This window comes from Leptonychotes weddellii, chromosome 6 (genome assembly GCF_054177405.1).
Source record: "Leptonychotes weddellii isolate Sample4059 chromosome 6, ASM5417740v2, whole genome shotgun sequence".
In the NCBI taxonomy this organism is placed as follows: domain Eukaryota; kingdom Metazoa; phylum Chordata; class Mammalia; order Carnivora; family Phocidae; genus Leptonychotes; species Leptonychotes weddellii.
Window position 1 is genome coordinate 26,120,400 of NC_138374.1, and position 21,554 is coordinate 26,141,953.

Below are 21,554 nucleotides of genomic sequence, written 5' to 3' on the forward strand. Positions count from 1 at the left end.
GAGCACAGAGCTTGACTCGGGGCTTGATCTCATGACCCTGAGATCAGGACCTGAGCTCAAACTAAGAGTCAGATGCTTAACTGACTGCCACCCAGGCACCCCACAGATACTATTAAATTGCAAGTCTTCTATCCAGAGAACCCTAGAGAACTGTAACAAAGCAGAAAGAATAAAAAATATAAGGACAGATTCTTCCCATAAGTTTCTGTGCTAAAAAAGAGATCAGAAAGATAGGCAAAACTTCAAAAACGAATCTAAATTAAAGAAGGAGATTGGGCGCCTGGGTGGCTCAGCCACTGAATATCACACTCTTGGTTTCGGCTCAGGTTGTGATCTCGGGGTCGTGGGATCGAGCCCCGCACTCGGCTCTGTGCTCAGTGTGGAGTCTGCTTGAGATTCTCTCCCTCTTCCCCCCCCCACTGCCCCTCCCCCAACTGTGTGTGCACACACGCTCTCTCTCTCTCAAATAAACAAAATCTTAAAAAAAAAATTAAAGGAGCTATAGTCTCCATCTGCCCCTCCCCCTGCTTACCTGCTCACTCTAAAATAAATACATCTTTTTTTAAAAAAAGGAGCTATAGAAAGCTAGCTAAACTTTTACCTGTTCAGGTAACTAATGATTTAAGCTTATAAGCTGCTAACATCCTAGATATGCTCTAAATGAATTTTTATTTCTTCTGCATTTTAGTTTTAAATAATACTTACACCGACATTGCTTTTCCCAACATCTTTCTAATATTCCAAGTGACCCTATATACCATTCTGGCCTCCTAATGACTCAAACCAAAAAAATGAAAGTGCACTTGCCCACCTGTGTGACATCATCTCCAAAAGCACATTACCATTGAGAATACCCAGTAAGGAGAAAAATCTCTGGGGATGATACTTTTGGCCACAAACATTAAACAAGATTATTGGAAAACTAGAGGAACAACCGTTAGCCACCACAATTATGGACTGGGGTGATAATCTGGGTGATCACGACATGCATGGAAACCTAAGCTTAATGAACTAGAAGACAGTCCAGCACAGTGGGTTCCTTAACTTCTGAGTCCACTTTCTCATCTATAAAATGAGGGCTCATAGGGCCCCTGCGAAGAATCCAGTGAGATCAGGCATGCAAAGCTCTTTGAACAGCATCTGATACAAAGTTAGGCATCCAATAAATGGCTGCAGCTGGCGTGAGTCATCTTTATTATAAATAATTTACCTGGGCAGCCTTGGCAAACGTTGGCCCGTGATAATGGCCACCAATGCGTAACACATCCTCTGTACAGTAAAAAAACTCAGAGAAACCGTAGAACTCGCTGTTGTTGAAGTCAATTGGTGACTGGTAGATGCCATTCAGCGAGGCCTGGCTGGTGTTGGAGCGAGCCAGCAGGGGGCTCAGCATCGCCCCACAAGACGCCCAGTCTCCTCTTCCTCGGATGTGCAGCACCTGGCTATTCCTCTCCACCACATCTGTGAGGCCCACAGGCAGGCAGGGATCCAGAAGTGGATTGTCTGGACTCAGACCAGTCTTCTGGCCCAGCAACCTGTCACAGTGACAAAAACACACAAAACACTTCACTGATGTACTCACCCTCTTCTAAGAAACGCCTAGTTTAAGAAACTTGGTCTAAGAATGTGCTTCACAGATTATCTTGTTGTTTTACATGGCATCCCTAGAAACAAGAATGGAGTTTTAGCATCAGTCGTAACATCAAAATTTACCTTAAGCAAATTCAATTTAGTGGAAGGAAGGAAGGAAGGAAGGAAGGAAGGGAAGGAGAGAATTATGGCAGTGATCAAATTTTGTCCAACTGTTCAGTCCACATGTACATCTCCCAGTGCAGAGTGAAACTGGAAATGTTAATCTGCGGGTATCAGTCTAGTCTTCATTCCCACTGGTCTCTTAAAAGTGTCAAGATCTCACCACACCGAGTGCAGTTCTAACGTTTACCAAAACCCTGGGAGGAGGTGAAGAAGGAAGGCCTGGGAGAGGCTCCTGAGGAGGGGACCTTGTCGGTGGTGCAGTAACAACTGCTGGCAATAGGAAGGACATGCCTGGCCCCTCGCAGGGAAGGGGGGGAGGGGCAGGTTCTCATCCCCACTGTAGCCGTCACACAGTTCTGGCTGTTTCAAGTCAGCACTTTGCCCAGCAACAAAATTCCCATTCCTAAGGGGATGAAATACAGATCTGGCTGAGAACAGAAATTAAGTGGAGACCAAATAATGTTGCCGACCACGGTTAATTATTCACCAGTTTCTGAAGAGACCCATGTTGAAGAGTGGACTTCCTGGGACGAAGATGCCCCCACAAGGGTAAAGACTGAAGGAGGGAGTGGGAATGTGGCAACACCACAAAATGCTTTGGAATGACTGGAACTTATTTTAAGGATGTGACACCAACTATGGAAAAAACAAAACAAAACAACCTCAGAAAATCATATTAAGAAGAAAGAACCAGGGGCGCCTGGGTGGCTCAGTCGGTTGAGCATCCGACTCTTGATTTTGGCTCAAGTCATGATCTCAGGGTCATGAGATCGAGCCCCACATCAGGCTCTGCACTGGGCATGAGGCCTGCTTGAGATTCTCTCTCTCCCTCCCCCCCTACCTCCACCCCTGTTCGCTCTCTCGCTTTCTCTTAAAAAAAAAGAAGAAGAAGAAGAGGAAGGAACTATTATGTTCTGACATCCCAGGAAGCACAGGTTTCTCTAGTGGATTAGAAGCTACACGAGTGAAGACTAAATCTTCTGAATTAGGAACTTAGAAACATGGCAAGAAAATACCAGTGCATGGCAGGATGATGATGCAGCCTGGCAAGTTCTGAGCAGAAAACAGCAAAGAGAAAAGGGCAGCAGAACAACAAAGGAAGGAAATGGAAAAGGAGGCACAGCAGCTAACAAAGAAGGACCACAAGAAAATTGGTGTGAAACCCTCATAACCGTCCTCCAGATGCTGCGGTGCCGGCATCCCAAGTGACAGGAATACAAATGTGGAGTATTTTCAGAATGCAAACCCACGGACTGATTTTAATGCATTCATCAGTCATCTGTGGTAACAGAATTCTCCCAAAATACTGTGAACTCTTGGCAGTTGAGACTCGCAAAAGCAAAAAAGAATTATGAGACAGTATTTTCTTTAACAAGGTCCCAATATAAGACAACTGCTGTGGAGAAGTTATTATAAATAGGCTATACTGGTACTTCTTCCACCTAGTGTTTCTAGCAAAACAAATGGGGGTAAATAATTTTATGGTGAAAAAAACTCTGCTGTCTGTTATGCTTCCTTCGATGCACATAATGATACAATAATTTTAAATAATAAAAAAAAAATCTCACAACTATTTGTACATTACGGCCTAAATACTTCACGGGATACTCAAATGAAGAGTCTGTGATCTGTCCGTGCTGCAGAGCAAACTGGCTGTTCTGGACTTAATGAGAGAACAATGTAAAGGTTAATTCTGACTTCACATGCTTTTTATTCTTTTATGTACACTATGGACCTCACTCCCACATAAGATGCAACTCCACTGTAATTCAACAAATATGTCTTCCATGTAGAGGGAACTGCTAAGAGCTACATTACACTGCACATTGTAAATGAAGAACTTAATCTCACTGGGGCACCTGGGTGGCTCAGTCAGTTAAGCGTCTGCCTTCAGCTCAGGTCATGATCCCAGGATCCTGGGATCGAGCCTCCTGCTTCTCCTTCTCTCTCTGCCTGCCGCTCCCCCTGCTTGTGCTTGCTCTCTAATAAGTTTTTAAAAAATTCTTAAAAAAAAAAGGAACTTAATTTCATTTATCCTATGATACCATTTCTGAAACAGGACACTGCAAGAGGTCCTAATAAGCTGCTAAACTTTTTTGGGTCTGACCAGAATGCATCCTCACCTAGATCGAGTGGGACTACTAATAGAGGGTCTCTAAGCAATGCTACCCCATTGGCAGGAGTGGTTAGGAAGAAGGAGGAAGCAAGGACATATCTATCATAGTAGGACAGGAGTATTTCTTCCTAGTATCTGCACGCTGACGACCTTCTATTTCAGAGGCACAGATGCCCACGACAGACATACCTATTTTTGGTAAGGGTTTCATTCAGCACAAGGTCTTCATAGCGCTGCCGGGCAAAGTTGCCCCCAAAACCCAGGAAGGTCGTGACATAAACCCTATACACGTGTTCAGTATGTTGCACATCACAGCCCAGGTTGAATTCAGCCAGCAGGATCTTTGCTTCTTCTTCCTATAATACAATGTAAAGCGAAAAAAGGGAATTTTAGTTTTGGCTGACTGACAGAAAGCTATGACATCACTAATACACCAGTCTTTATGTGCTATAACTACTTTTTAAGATATCTTACAGCATTCTCTCATTCTTATAGCATTATTTTCAACAAAGACACAAAGTGACAAGCCTACATAAAACAGTACAGAGACTAAATACCGAATTAGAGACTACAACACTATCTGTAGTTCTACAGAAGGTAGAATCATTATTACAAATGATATCATTTTCTTGCACATATTTTTCTGATTTTCCAATCCTCCAAAATGAGAATGTACTATTTTTATCATCAGGAAAAAAAAAATCCTTTGATAAAAATAAATTTAAGGAATTTGGGAGATCATTATGAGACCTATTCTATGGGTTTTTCTAAAACTATTCAAGAAGATCTAATGTTCCCTATGACAGGGACTGGGATTGGGAAAGTTCCGTTTTACTGGACCTCCAATGAAAAGGGGCTCTATTTTTTTTTTAACTTCAGGTACATGGGTTGAATTAATCACACTCCTCAGTTCATGGTACATTATTATGGCAAAGCCCCATTTTTGTTTTATTTATTTACTTCCTTTTATCTTCATATCCATTCCCATTCCCACTCCCCACAGGCAACCATTCTAATGTGCTTCAATGTGTAATGTATGTTTGTACATACTGTTGTAAAATGAAATTATTGTTTTGAATGTATTTGTTTTTAATTTATGAAGATGCTATGGTGCCCAGAAATTTCACTAAGTATATACACAAGAGGAGTGAAAACTATGACTAATCAAACATGTGTATGTGAATGTTCACAGCAGCATTATTCATAATAGCCCAAAAACTGGAAATAAAATCCAGAAGTCCATCAACTGATGAATGGATAAACAAAATATGGCATGGTCATATAAAGGAATATTATTCAGCCATGAAGAGAAATGAAGGACTGACATGTGCTATAACAGAGACGAACCCTGAAAACATTTTGCTAAGTGAAAGAAGCAGACACAAGATGTCACATATTGTATGATTCCATTTATGTGAAATACTAAGAACAGGCAAATCCACAGGAGACGTGAAGCAGATTTTTTTTTTTTAATTTTATTTATTTGAGAGACAGCGAGTGAGAGAGAGAGAGAGAGCACAAATGGGGAGGGGGGAGCGGGGAGAGGGAGAAGCAGGCTCCCCGACGAGCAGGGAGCCCGATGCGGGGCTCGATCCCAGGACCCTGGGATCAGGACCTGAGCCGAAGGCAGATGCTTAACCAACTGAGCCACCCAGATGCCCCAGTGAAGCAGATTATTGGCTGTCAGGGCTACAAGGAGAGAATGGCAAGTGACTACTAATGAATGCGGGGTTTCTTTGGGCATAATAAACACATTCTAGAATTCAATAGTGGTGGTTGGGTTACTTTGTGAATGTGCGCAACTTTGTGAATTGTACAAAAAAACCACTTTGGGCATTGAGGATTATTTATATTTTGTAAAGTGCTATTGTGTTATGTCTCATTGTTCTTTTCCTTCTTTACCAAGCACTGAGATCCACCTTTAAAATCATTATACTGCTATGCATACATCTAATTTGTTGCTTGCAAATATACTTTCTACACCAGTGTCACTTTCTAAATCTACACAAACAAAAAAGTCATTTGTTTAAGACTTTAAGGATCAGTGCCACTCACCGGAACCATGGCCTTCAGTTTACCTGTTGACGACATACTAGCAAATATAGACTAAAATTAAAATGCCTTACAACCTAGTTCCCCAAATTTCCAAACCTTGCACAGACCCCTGCTGATTGTCAAATCCACATTTTCAACAATCTTGCTGGATATTTAAACACATATGTTCCTCAGATATTTCAAATTCAACATACTCAAAACTGAACTCACTGGTCGCGGGACTTGGGCTAGAGATTAGAAAGTCGCTCTCACCCAAACCACCAGACCATACTGATTTGCTTAGCATCAACCCACCCTTTATCCTGGGGTCTCTCTCAGTAGCTGGGTTCCTTACCCTACCAGGTACCTAGGAGGGAACCTCAGCATCACTGGCCATCCTTCCCTGTCCTACCCACACCATTATATTACATTGTTTTTTTAAATTCCAAATCCTTGAAATCTGTCCTCTCCACTCCATTTCCACTTACATTGCCTAGTTTAGCCCTTATTACTTCTCACCCAAGGTTCCCTGACCTACATTTCTTTCTCCAATATCACCAAAATTATTTTCCTAAAAAATCAGTTAGATCAGTCACACAATACAGAGCTGAAAAGGACCTTAGGAGTTTAATTACTTCACAGATGATGAAATGAGGTCCAAACCTTTGCTAATTCTCCTCCATTTATAGATATAAAAGTGAAATTCCCTAGCGTGGCACCTAAGACTCCTCACCATCTACCTTCATCTTATCTTCCTAGACTTAGCTATACTACACTGGAAAATCATATACTGCAACAAGCTATTCACCATTCCCTGGACGTTCTGGGCTCTTCGCTGCTTCTTTTGTGCCCTTGTGTATACTGTTGCCTCCATACAGGTGGCCTTCCTCCACCTCCACTATGCAAAAGCCTACTATCATCCAAAACCCAGGTAACAAGCCAGGATGACTCCCATTCATGGAGCAGGTGACATGGGGTGGGGACATTACTGGCATCTGGTAGAGGCCTGAGATGCTGCTAAACATCATATTATGCATGGGACAGCTACAATAAAATGTCAATAGTGCCAATGATGAGAAACTCTGGTTTAGATCAAATGATAGCACTGTCATGGTCTGCCTGTTATCACAGGCTATCTTCACTGATAGATTATAAGCTTTTGGGGGCAGTATGTCTTATTCCTTGCCCATACTAGGTGCTTAAAAACTGTCTGCATTTCTTTTTCCTCTCTATGATAAAACTTCTCCTTCGAGATACATTCTTTACACTCTAGTCAGGTACGGAATATTAGAAGCACAAGAATGGAATCATAAGCAAGGGAAAGGAAATAACATTTAACAGACAAGTATGTATCAAATACTGTACTCTGGGATTTATATGGATTATCACGTTTAATCTTCAGGCAGCCCTAGGAGTCGGGGAGTATAATTATAATTGCTAAAATTATTAAACACTTATCACATACTGGGAAGTTTGTAAAGTGCTTTACACACATGGTGTCATTTCATCCTCCCAAGTTTATGAAGTAGATATTATTATTATTCGCTTTTTATTTTATATATGAGGAAATTAAGGCTCAGAGAGGTGACCTACCCAAGATAATATAAGCTAGCAAGTATCTCAACAAATATTTGGACCCAGGAAAGTTGGTCTAAGTCCAAAGACAGTGACCTTCTTCTCAAATACTGGCATTTCTAGCAACTGAATTTCCCTAAAAGGTAAAATACCTGTTTTGGAGGAAGGACAGAGGTTGAGGTAGGAACTTCATAAGCAATTTGAAGAGAGGCTCCTCCCATATCCAGTATCCCTACTGTCCTTCTGCGCCCTGCTGCCAATTCCTGGGGAGCCTCAGCATCGGATTCTGAAATAAATAAGGGAACAGAAAGGATCTAGTAATTAAAAAACAAAATTAAATCAAAAAGAAAAAAAAAAAAACAGAACAGAAATCCCTTAAAAAATGAAAAACAAACTGAAATAAATTAATCTAATAATATCACCTATATATTAGAGAATTCTTTTTTTTTTTAAAGATTTTATTTATTTATTTGACAGAGAGAGACACAGCGAGAGAGGGAACACAAGCAGGGGGAGTTGGAGAGGGAGAAGCAGGCTTCCCACTGAGCAGGGGGCCTGATGCGGGGTTCGATCCCAGGACCCTGGATCATGACCTGAGCCGAAGGCAGACACTTAACGACTGAGCCACCCAGGCACCCTTATAAAGAATTCTTTTATAACTTAAAACAGTAACTTAAAACATAGCATTTTTACTATATCCCTTATAGAATGTATTTTAATGACAATAGAAGCAAATAGCTATCTTAAACTGCATTTCAGTAGTCTTATTGATAATGATTTTATTAGTAAATTAAGCATATATTATGAAATAAAGCAAATGTTTATATTAATATCTTTAGAAACATAATCAGCATAAAAGAAAAAACATGTAAGTATAAAATCAAAGATAAGCAATAACCTTATAATTTTAAGTATGAATTGGAACTATCACTATGAAATCATGATTTATTTTTCTCTTTCTAAAAATACATTTTTTCTAGCTCTGTTCACTGAAAGGGCCTAGGAGCAAGGATAATCCAGGAGCAATGAACACCCCTGGCATCCACAGTCACTAAATATCATTTTTCAATAAAAGAAACCAGGGCTCCTTAAAAAGTAGCTGATGCTAGGTCTAAGGTAGAAAGAATACAAGATGAGCATGGAATACCTTAGTATACCAAAAAGCAAGGGAAATAGACTACAAGACTACTGTGATGTTAAAAGGTACAGGAGCCAACTTAAAGGTGCTCCTACTGGCCAATGATGGTATAATTTGAACACTGAAAAGAATAATGATGTGATGGACTATGATGCATCAAACACATTAAAATCTATAAATTAGAGTAAGAAACTGATCAATCAAACATAACATGTGATCCTCAACCAGATTCTAATTTTAACAAGACAACTACAAATAAATATTCTTGAGACAATAAGGGAAGTCTTTACCTGGGTAGATGGATGTTACATAATATTAGAAATTGTTAACTTTTTTAAGTTTAAAAATGCCATTGCATATATTTCATTTGTTTTGAAACTCCTCATTGGTGAGAGATATACACTGAAGTACATGAAGATAAAATGATATGTTTGGGGTTTGCTTTTAAAAATCCAATAGGAGGGGCACCTGGGTGGCTCAGTCAGTTAAGCGTCTAACTCTTGGTTTTGGCTCGGTCATGATCTCATGGGTCCTGAGATCGAGTCCCATGTTGGGCTCCATGCTCAGCGGGGAGTCTGCCTGAGATTCTCTTCCTCGGCCCCTCTCCCCACTCGCACTCTCTAGCTCTCACTCACAATAAATAAATAAATAAATATTTTTAAAAAAATCTAATAGGAAAAAAAACCCTATGCTGTATGGAGGGAGTGTGGGGCAAAAAAACTGGTCAATCACTAATTAGTGTTGAGTCTGGGTACTGGGTTCATGGAGATTCATTTTATTGTTTACTCTACTTCTGTGAATGTTTGCAACTTTCCATATTAAAAAGTTAAAAAGAAATAAAAGAAGGCAAATTAGGACTGGAAAATGAAGCATCTTAAAAGGGTTTTAAAAAGCTAAAGAAAGAAAGAAAAACAACTCAAACATAGCACTTATGTTCTACTGATAGGTTACAACATAAACCTTCAGCGCTTAGAACTCTCATAAGATGACAGCATTACTCACCATCCTCATGGTCGAATCTTCCCAAAACAAAGTTGATTCCAATCCATGCATAAACTCCTAAGTAAGAAATATGAAAGTCCTTGCTTAATTCTCTATTGCTATGCCATGTCTACACCTCTTCCCAGGGCCGCTCTTTTCCTCCTTTCCTTAGAAAAAGGTGATGAGAGTATTTTATTCCACACTCTCAGTGTATGAATTTAAAAACTCTTATCTTATGATGCTTTTCCCTTTAAAATGATTTACATTGTCTAAATTTCCTACAGATGATTATGGATTAATGTATAAGAACAAATGGTAAAAAAATGTGAATCTTGGGAGTTCTGGTTCTGGGCAAGATGGAGTAAGCACACTCCATCCTGTCTCCCCACTGAATACAAATGTAAACTCTGGACGGAATGTATGGAGCACATTTGTGAGACCTCTGAAAGGAAATGATAATGGGCACACTGAAACAGAGATGAGAAGTTAAAGTACCACCAAACTGGTAGTGAATTCTCCATTTTCCTCCCCAGGTATCGCCTGGCCTGGACTCAAAAGCAGCTTGAAACACAAAAGGACATACAGGTGTGGTGAGAAAGAAATTCAAGACCTTGCTTTCTGGTCCAAGAAGCATTAAAAGGGACTCCAAAGGCTCAGAAAGAATGGAGGGAAATCTCTTGAGTTTTTTTCCCTTTATTTTGTTCTCTGCTACACCAGGCAATCCTGCAGGGGTAGAGGCAAAGGTTGGGCAGGTACCTAAAACTCTGAAGGACATGAATCCTTTCTCTGACTAGAGGAGCCTTAAGAGTTGGAGAAAATCCCTATTGCTTATTTTTCTCCCTCTGTCCCCTACCATTTAGCCCTGGATACAGATGCAATCATGGGAAATGCACGGCAGAGCAGGTAAATTTAAGTCCTGGCTTTCTGACTGGAGGAGTAAGCCCCAGGGAACCAGAAAGTATTGGGGAGATTATAGAGAGTAAGGAATAAAATAGTATATCAACTCCTGGGCTCATAACCAAGCTACACATGCATGGATCTCACTCTGAACAATATACCAAAGGTTCTGAGAACTGAACTATTGGCTAGACAACCCATTTTGTATGGGCTATGCCCAGGTTCTATATTGGCCACTGGGTATCACACAAATGGGACAAATCCAAATTGCAGTGCCAAGGTTCTGAAAAATGAATCAACAGAATCACAGCCAACAGAAGGCAGGTCAGAACTTGAGGCATAAGCCTAACCAGGTCAACTCCCTACTAAATCAAATAATCAATATTCTCCTTATGATTGAAAAAAGACCCAGAGTCTCATAATGTAATATTCAAGATGTTCAGGATACAATATAAAATTACTTGGCATAAAAAGAACTAGGAAATTCTCAACTTATAAGGGAAAAGATACCAACCCCAAGAAGACACAGATGTCAGAATTATCAGACAAAGATATTAAAGCAGCTATATAATCAAGAAATAAGAGCAGTCCTAGCATGAATGGAAGATAGACAGTTTCAGCAAAGAAATAGGATATAAAAAAGAACCAAATGAAAATTCTAGGGCTGAAAAATGCAATATTGAAATTGAAAAAGGTAAATCTTTTCCCTTATGTGAACTGTAACTAGAATGCATGGATTTTCTCTTTTTCAAGAAATGGAAACATAATTTGTCATACAGGCCACATTTGGGCCACATGAGAACACATATTCAACTCCACTCCCAAAGTGCAAGCTTTTAGGGAAGTATCAGTACTGCACAGTAAAATGCAATAAAGGGAGAGCCTGTAACAAAAGAAAAGTAAGTAGTGATCATCCCGATCACCCCCTAAAATTAAAGTTTCCCCTTACTTTAATAATTTACTTTACATTTGAATTTGGCAAACTCAGTAGACCTCAGAGAAGTATGTATGATTTCAAAACTAAAATTAACTAACCAAATATCCATTTGGAATCATCACTAAATACTAACACATTCTTATAAACATAGTACCTAGCACAAAGTTAAAAACAAATATAAACATAGGACTTCTAGAAAGCAGCATTCTTCTTTTTCCATTTTTTAAAAATTTAAATTCAATTAATTAACATACAGAGTATTAGTTTCAGAGGCAGAGTTCGTGATTCATCAGTCGTATGTAACACCCAGTGCTCATTGCATCACATGCCCTCCTTAAGGTCCATCACCCAGTCACTCCATGCCCCACCCCCCTCCCCTCTAAAAGCAGACTCTAAAACAGATACCAATGCAGAATATGCAAATAATAATTAAAAAAAACTATACAGCAGAATTAAGAAAATTATTCGAAGAAAAATAAAAATCAAATATATAAAGTTATCCTAAACTCCCGCCAGAGAGACTATGGCACAGTTGGCTGGGAGCCAAACCAGTGTGCCCCTCGAGGCCCAGTACCTTCCTGCTTCCCAGAGATCACTTCTGCCTGAGACTGGGAAAAGAGGAAGTCAAACTCCAGCGGTATATCTCTCACTAGATCAGCCAAGATGGCCAGCTGCTTTCTGCAAGAAAAAAAAATACATAAAAGTTAATCGTTAAACACTCGTTTCACAATTAGCTTCAACTTGACCTTCTACTCAGACTTGTTATGACTCACTGCTCATATAGCCCATCCACCAGCTGAGCCCTGCTTCTTTTTGGTACCTCCTTTGATTTCAAAGGTTTAAACTGCCTCCAAAGTACATCCTCCTACTTAAAGGGCAATATGGTACTATTAATACTTCCCTTTTTATAATTTTACAATTCAAATAGCGTTAAAAGATGAGACCATGGTTCTGTGCCTCTCACAGGCTGAATATGTATAAGTGGCAGGAAGCTCGGTTTCATAATTACACGATTCCTAACTACTGTGAAGGGAAGCTGTTAGACCGAGGAACACAATCTCATCTTCAGATCTTACACAATACAGAAACAACGCCTCATGTCACCACACAACGAGCACTGTTAGGTCCACAAGTTTTTAATAATCCTTTACACAAGCTGACAATGAACTTTTTAATCTCCTTTTATATATTTCAAGGGTTGGGATTTTTTTCCTTTATAAAAATCATATCATTTGAAAAACCCAGATCAGGAGAAAAATCCAAAGGTTATAACAATTTGGGGACAAAGTTTGAGTCTTAGTATCTAGGGTTGTTTTCTCCTCTACAGTTTTGTGTTATCAGTGTTATTAAAGAAAAGCAAAGAAACAAAGCTAGAAGTAATAATATGAATCTAGAGAAAACGGTGAAAAATAAGAGCAATTATCCTGGGTTTTTTAAATTACTCATTACAAAAATATTGGCTCAGATAGTTGTCGGCATGACTTAATGGAGAATGTTAACACTTAAAATTGTGAAGAATACATTTAAAGTAATAATTTCCCAGGGGCGCCTGGGTGGCTCAGCCGTTAAGCGTCTGCCTTCGGCTCGGGTCATGATCCCGGGGTCCTGGGATTGAGCCCCACATCGGGCTCCCTGCTCAGCGGAGAGCCTGCTTCTCCCTCTCCCACTCCCCCTGCTTGTTTTTCCTCTCTCGCTGTGTCTCTCACTGTCAAATAAATAAATAAAAAAAATAAAGTAATAATTTCCCAGTATACTGTCAAGTACAGTTTCCAAAAAAGCTCACTGTTATACATATTAATTTCTTGCAATAAGAATTTTGTATGTGGAACAAGAGGGACTGTTTTGCCCTCCCTATTGGATATGCTTCTAAAATACCCAAAGAAGAGGGCTTGCTGGTTTTGGTGATGATATGGAAGAACAGGCGCCAACATATGCTGCTGTTTGGAATATAAATTACTGGTATGATCTTTCTAAGAGCAATCCAGGACTATGTATCCACATTTTTAATGTGCTTAACCTTTGACCAGCTATTACACTTGTAGAAATTTATTGCAAGGAAATCATCAGATGAGAATACAAAAAGGAAGAGAATATTGCAGCACTACTTATAACAATGAAAAAGTGAAAATAACCTAAATGCACATCATTAGGTATTGATTAAATAATCTGTGGTATATCCATACAATGTGATACTAGACAGATGTTAAAAGAAATGAGGTCAATATAGATCTATATGCATTGACCTGAAAAGATGTCTGATATATTCTGAGTTTTTTTTTTTTTTTTTTTTTGCGAGAGAGAGAATGAGAGAGAGCACGAGAGGGAGGAGGGTCAGAGGGAGAAGCAGACTCCCTGCTGAGCAGGGAGCCCGATGTGGGACTCGATCCCGGGACTCCAGGATCATGACCTGAGCCGAAGGCAGTCGCCTAACCAACTGAGCCACCCAGGCGCCCTATATTCTGAGTTTTAATAGGTTATGAAACAGTACATATAATATGATCCCAATTTATATTAAACAATAAAACAAAAAAGTTCTTCATGTACTGCACGGGATTCTCTAAAATTCAATTATTGTTTCTTATTTAAAAAAATTTTTAGTGGCAAAATGTTGGCAATTACTGAAGCTGGGTGGTAAGAAAATAAGGATTCATTATGATCTATTTTTTTTTGATGTTTGAAACTTCCCATAACAAAAGTTTTTTCTTCCCTTATATATCACCTTGTACTATCTTTGTAATTTTTTAAGGATATTTCCATTACAAAATGAAAATGAGGTAAAAAAAATTGTTAGTTCAGGCCTTTGGCAAAGAATAAAACCTAGGACTAACACATTTCAAAATATAGTCCAGGTGATCTGAACCCATTTTGAATATTGCTCACAAATGCTAATAAATTAGCAAAGCATTAATTATACAAAACAGGTTCTTACAGTGATGGTTGCATTTATGTCAACAACTACGGCTGCCTCAATTGGGAACAATGATTTCATAAGCCCAGGAGAGATCCAGGCATTATTAGAAGAGGTGATCAGAAGACAAGTTAAAAGGCAAGCTCTTCACAAATTCTTAAGATAAAAGAAATATTAATATTCAGAGCTTCCATGCAGACAGTGAACATCTTAGACAAATGGAATGGAACTACATAGTAGGTTTTGTCCGGATGGAAACTTCTTTGACAAAGTGAATGCTGAGCGGCATCAGGAGATGAGACAATCCTCTTTTGCTCCAGACCCACAAAACGTGGCCAAACCATCAACCTCCTGGTCGGCTCTGTCTTTTTGACTTCTGAGTCAGCTTTTTCTCTGGCCATCCTCCCCCTTCCTTGGTGCCGACCGCAGACCACTCACAGACCTGTGATGTGGCACTCCTTTGTCACCTATACTCTTCCCAGGATTTCTAAATTTTGAACTATGTGAATATTACTTATGTGAAAACTAAAAATCCTAAATTGCATGTGCAGTATGGTTACAACTTTGTAGAAACTACATGTAGATGTACAGAGAGAAGGGAACGTGATAAGATGATAGGGCAGTAGGAATATGTGTTTGGGGTTTTTGTTTTGTTTTTTTTTTTTACCTTTAAGATTCCTTTAATGCAGCTATAATATTTTAAAATTTGGTTTTAAAAATAAAAACAAAAGAAAAAAATTTTAAAGGTCAAGATATATGGAAAAATAAGGGGCTAGAAGATCTCTCGTTTCCACAAATGGCTATATAAAATAATCTCCTTCTCAACAGTAGCCTAGATAGTAAACCAGTAACCATGTGTTTAAACAGAAGGAAAGAAGTCCACTGAAAGAACTGTGGACATATGTTATCCAGCACATCTGGCGTAAGTAGCATAAGCCCTACACGCATGGCTGAGGTTTTTGTTGTTGCTGGCCAAGATACAAAATAAAACTTTCTGGGAAAGGTCACTGTTTACCAAGAAAAAACATTTAAGCTAATAAAAAATACCTGATGCCTATGAGACTTTGAACATTCCAGAAGGACGAATTCTAAGGTTAAGGGAGCTCACTGCCACCCCATGACCATAATAAGTGTGGAGGGGTCAGGGAGGTATTGAAGGGGAAACATCACAAACAAGAAGGGGTGTGACCTACATATAGCCACTGCCTCTTCCTCCTCCTCTTCTTCCAGAGAAGGAAGAGGGATCAGGTGGCAAAATACTGGGCTAAACTACCAAGGTCAGGTGGACACTGGACTGGTTGGGATTGAAAAAACTGGTCTAAAGCAATGGAGACTGAGCTTGGCAAGCAGCACCAACTATCACCAGGGAGCCAGGCAGTGACAGACAGAGCAGCATTCCTACCAGAGCCTTTCCTACTGGCCTCCAGGTACCTGGTCACTCGGATGAACCTCCTACGACACTTCTGACTATGCTCTCCGTCTAGAGTTCCAGATGTATCACCATCACCATTGCTTCTCAATCAGAACTAACAATCATTACAGCCATCTCACATAGATATCGATCCCAAAGAAACAAACGACATGAAGCTCTGAACAACGGATTGTGAAGTAATGACGTGCGGGGGTGGCTCTGCTCTCTTTTGAGCAAGGAGTCCTTTAGTGCCACCTGTCAACTCTGTGTGGTATGCCCACAGCCCACCTTCAGACCAGGGAACTACAGAGAACAATGCATACAGTCAGTCTTGCAACTCTCGTGCCACCCATTTGCCCGTGTTTTTCAGGCCCTGCGTCTCACCTCTCAGGGAGAAGCCGCATGCCTGCTGTGCATAGGATGTAAAGGGGTGTCTCCTTGTGCTTCTTCACAGGCACATGGGCAGCAGCAAAGCTCAGCAGAGGACGAAGGTAATCACTGGCATGTTCTGGGGTGTCTGCCATTGCAGAGATTCCTTAAGTAAGACAAAATACTTTAAAAAGCAGATCACATTGACTCAGAAGACTGATTCTCCATAAAGTTCTGCTTAAGGTCCTAAACGCTTATTTATTTGCGAGGATGGGAGCAGCAACGAATGAGATATCCCTTCCATTATCCAGACTCTCAAGGAAAAAATGGGGGGTAGCTTTCCTTCTCCCTCTTCTCTCCTCTCGCATGCCTGCAACAGATAAAAAGAGATTGACAACAAAATATAATCTGATTAGTACCTGGCTTGATTTTTTTAACGACTGGTTGGCTGTTGCGGTCTCTCATCTGTTTGATGTCCAGCAAATCATGGGGGTTGCCATTATGTCTTGGCCAGAAATAAACAAAAATCCGGGAGCCACTGCTGCCACAGTCCACAACAAGGCCATAATTTAGAGTCAGGTCTTCAGTGTCAGTTGCTTCAAGCTCCCCTACTCGAGCCAAATACCTAAGCCAGGCAAAAAGAGATATTGGTATCAAGCATCCAGCTCCACAAAGTCACCACTACTTTAATTCATTTGTTCATGAGTCTTCATTAACTGCCTATATGTGCCAGCCACATGGAACCACACGTCTTAAGGAATGAAACCACACTACTGTAGTTACTGATGTATATATATGAGGCAACAGCTGGTTTGCTTGCCTAGAGGCCACTGGAATCAGAGAACTAAAAGACTCCTCTATGTTTGGGGGCAGTTCTGAAACTGGCTGGGGAACCAAATCTTTTACCAACTTTAAAGAACTTCTAGGCCTGAGTAAATAACTGGGTTTTGTTGTTATAAGCCACTAAGATTCAGGGCAGTTACCCACAGTAGTTAACTAAATGAATACTAATAATTTCCCTTCTATCTCTCCTTTCTGTATATAAAGAATACTTTGGAATGATTATCACTTAATATGTGTTTCTAGGTGGTAAAAATGTATGGGGCTTTTTACTTTGTATTTTTTATTGCTAGACTTGCATTAGTAAAAATGTATGTCATAAATACAATAATTGTTCTTCTCTACAATCTTTTTTTTTTTTTTAAAAGATTTTATTTATTTATTTGACAGAGAAAGACACAGTGAGAGAGGGAACACAAGCAGGGGGAGTGGGAGAGGGAGAAGCAGGCTCTCCGCTGAGCAGGGAGCCCGATGCGGGGCTCGATCCCGGGACTCCAGGATCACGACCTGAGCCGAAGGCAGACACTTAATGACTGAGCCACCCAGGCGCCCCTCTTCTCTACAATTTTTTAAAGTATTTTTTAGTCATAAAAAGAATGTTTATAAAGTATGTATAAATAGTAACAATAAAACAATGCCTCTGTACCCAACACCCAGTTTACAAAATAAAACATTACCCTGCTTTAAAACAAAAACAAAAAAGCTTCTAAGCCCCAGGACATCAGTACTTTATGTTGGGATTTTTCCAGATTCTCATTACAAGATATTTATTTGGCTGACAGCAAAAGATGAAACAAGTAAAGATGTTACCATCAAAACACCAAGGTTTGAGCCTCAGCTCTAGCATTTCCTATGCTATGTGACCTTCAGCAAGTTACCTAACTTCTCTGAGACTGTTTTCTCATCCGTAAAATAAGGGTTTGGAGTCTCCGCCCTCAGAGGGGTGAGCACCGTGCTGTGCTGCCACTGCTCTTGTTGTTACGTGATGAGCACGGAGAGGGCAAATAGTAGAAGACTCTGGAGAAAAGGGCTGAAGAGTCCAGAAGAAAAGGCGGCTAAGAGTTGGTAAAATGCTAAAATGCTCCTGAGCTCTGAGGCCTTTATTTATTTATTTATTTATTTTTTTGAAGATTTTATTTATTTATTTGAGAGAGAGAGAATGAGAGAGAGCACATGAGAGGGGGGAGGGCCAGAGGGAGAAGCAGACTCCCTGCCGAGCAGGGAGCCCGATGCGGGACTCGATCCAGGGACTCCAGGACCATGACCTGAGCCGAAGGCAGTCGCTTTACCAACTGAGCCACCCAGGCGCCCTCTGAGGCTTTAATAAACATTAAAGTTCACTCAGAACCTGAGGGTCTGAAAAGCACAAACATTGCTGACTCCTCTCCAAAGGCTTCACTTGAAGAGGAGCCCAGTGAGAACGGCTTTGAGATTATATGGAAAAAGAGCTGTTTCTCGGTGCTAAGAATACATACTGCATGGCAGACAGATTAAAATGTCTTGTAGGGGCGCCTGGGTGGCTCAGTCATTAAGGCGTCTGCCTTCGGATCGGGTCACGATCCCGGGGTCCTGGGATCAAGCCCCGCATCGGGCTCCCTGCTCGGCGGGAAGCCTGCTTCTCCCTCTCCCACTCCCCCTGCTTGTGTTCCCTCTCTCGCTGTGCCTCTCTCTGTCAGATGAATGGATGGAATCTTTAAAAAAAAAAAAAAAGAGTCTTGTGAATTCCTTTAAATTTGATTAAGTATTACTATAGGTTGAACTAATAGTTGAATAAATGCTCTGAAAGCAAAGCTGTGAATTTTTTCAAGTATCACAGCTAAACAACCTTCCTTGTATCTGCCCTAGTCACCCAAAACCGTATTTAGGCTAACTCCTAGATCCCCTAGACCCGTACACAGAACCCCTCAGAACTAGGTTTTGTGAAGCCTGAAGCTAGTGCCATTGGGGAGAGGGGTATTCTTTTTTAAAAAAGATTCAACATTACAAATATGAAAGGAGTCCACACATGTTTGGGGCCTTGATGTGTAGGTATCATTAGCTCTGCAGAAATCCACCTCTGATCAGACAATAAGCCACATGTCCCACCCCTCAGGACAATCTAGCCCATGTTTACTGGTGATTTCACATTGCTATGCAGACCACAAAGTTCTCTCCTTTGGACAGAAAAGCAAACCTGATGAATAGATAAGTGTGTAGAAACAGATTGGAAAGAAAAAAGTAGAGCTAAGTACCTTTCCTAAGGTACAATACAAAATAAGGGAAGAACATACATTTGAGCTCCAAAATAATGCTGTAAATTATTACATAGGATACGGTCAGGTAGAACTTTTTTCTGGATCCGATATCAGAGTGAGTTATGGGAAATGAGGCAGGTGGTAAAAATCTGTTACACTCTAGTCAATTTACAGTCCCAAAGACTCTGTTCACCACATACTTACCCATTCTAATCAAATGACTGGGCTGAACTGGGCTTATAATCCACAAATCGACTCATAACAGCTCATTGCTATCACATGAAAACTGGGAAGACATCTGGGTTCAAGTTACAGAACCTGTGCAAATACTAACCTCACAGGATGCCACAGGCAAGATAAGCCATCTCTCGCCCAAAGTGACTTCTCATTTCTCATCATAGCAATCTTTCTACTTCACATGCTTCACAGATCTTTCTCTGCTTTCCCTCTCTGAAAACCTTTCCCTCTACTTTTCTCACTAGATTCTGGATCCCATTCCCTGCTGCTTAATGAATAACTTTTCCCCAGTTCATTGGTTCTCAAACGTTTGGGGCTCAAGACCCTTTATATTTTTAAAAATTATTGGATCCAAAAGAGCTTTTTTTATATATATGGGTTACATCTATTTATATTTACCATGTTAGAAAATAAAACAGAAATATTTTTAGTATTTATTTATTAATTTAGATATAACAATAAACTCATTACATATTAATATATTTTATAAAAATAACTATTTTCTAAAACAAAAAAAAAACAGAAGAGCAGCACTGCCTTACGGTTTTGCAAATCTCTTTTGTGTGTAGATTAATAGAAGACAGCTAGATTCTCATATTTGCCTCTGTATTCAATCTGTTCAATATGTTGTTTTGGTTGAAGTATTTGAAAAAAATCCAGATTCACGGAGACATGTTATTGCAAAAGGGAATATTTTAAGAGCCCATTTAGATCACTGTGCATGTTCTTCTTTAATACTACACTAAAACTCAACAAGTGAAGTTTCTTAAAGGTTAGTTGCAAAGTGAAATCTAAAACCCTATCTAAGAATGTTTCATACTCTGTAAAGTTAACCATTGGTCTATCTTGCACTTTGAATGGCTTTTATCCCTGCATAATTTTGTAACATCCTATACTGGAAAATACTGGTTCACTGAACTATGCAAATCTTCCCAACATTGACACATTTCATTCTTCAATATTAAAAAAAATACCTACCCACACATTCATTAGTATCACTACCAATATTATCAAAAAAGTCATTTATGTATTGAGAAGCTAGCAAACTCACAGTGGCAGATACAGATTTTCCAAACTGCTAATTTTCAGATGAAAGCTCAAATTTTATCATTGACAATGAACACTGATAGTTGTTTTCCTTAAAGTGATAGGCTTTTACTTCATTCATTTTCAAGAAAATATCTATGAAATACCCAAGTCTGAAAACCACAGCTTTTCTGGCAGTCATTCTTTCAAGTCAAAATAATATTTCATGATAAAAGCGGTTCATAACCCAAACAATTGCCTAAGGGCTTTTCCTCAAGAAAACTCCAGTGTGCATCAGAAGTACTTAATACGTATTTCCAATTTTGTCACACAAAACATGAAAAAGATATTCTTAAATGGAATTTCCCCATTATAACTATTTGACAACGATGACTACAATAACTAATAGTATAATTTGGTGCCTCCATCTTGATTGGTGCTAAGGCACCTGCAATTTTACCTGCCCATTGCTTTGCATCACTAGTATAAATGTCAACTCAGTGAAAAGGGCAAAGAAACATCACAGTAGCCAAGAGGTAGAAGCAACATAAATATCCACGGACAGATGAATAAACAAAATGTGGTGTATACATAAAATGGAATATTTTTCAGCCTTAAAAGAGAAGGAAACTTAGTCATATGCTACAATATGGGTGAACGTTGAGGATATCATGCTAAGTAAAACAAGCCAGTCACAGAAAGACAAATACTGTATGAGAGTAAAACAGCCATATTCATCAAAACAGAAAACAGAACAGTAGCTACCAGGGGTTGGCGTGGGGAGGGAAAAAAGGGGAGCTGTTGTTCAATGGGCACAGAATTCAGATTTGCAAGATGAACAACTTCTGGAGATTGGTTGAATAACAATGTGAATATAGTTAACACTACTGAACTGTATACTTAAAGTGGTTGAGATGGTAAATTTTATGTTATGTGTTTCTTAGCAATTAAAAAAAGAGCAAATAACATCTTAGTAGGTATTATGAAAACAGTTTTCGCCTAATTTTGACCTCACAAACCCCATGAAAGGGTCTCAGGAGCTCACAAGGGTCAGTAAACACTTTGACAACCACTGCTCTAATGTGACCTTCTTTCT

General features: G+C 39.7%; 1 protein-coding gene across 1 annotated transcript in view; it reads right to left on the bottom strand.

The window, feature by feature from the left end:
* The window catches only part of ENTPD7 (ectonucleoside triphosphate diphosphohydrolase 7), a 41,172-nt gene that overhangs the window by 10,433 nt on the left and 9,185 nt on the right, over window positions 1-21,554 (bottom strand). The window contains exons 4-10 of the mRNA XM_081823647.1: window positions 16,541-16,746; window positions 16,137-16,287; window positions 12,008-12,111; window positions 9,621-9,677; window positions 7,633-7,766; window positions 4,061-4,227; window positions 1,211-1,535 (exon numbers count right to left, since the gene is read on the bottom strand). Of these exons, the coding sequence (XP_081679773.1) occupies window positions 1,211-1,535; window positions 4,061-4,227; window positions 7,633-7,766; window positions 9,621-9,677; window positions 12,008-12,111; window positions 16,137-16,287; window positions 16,541-16,746 (1,144 nt within the window). The remainder of the gene's footprint in view (window positions 1-1,210; window positions 1,536-4,060; window positions 4,228-7,632; window positions 7,767-9,620; window positions 9,678-12,007; window positions 12,112-16,136; window positions 16,288-16,540; window positions 16,747-21,554) is intronic.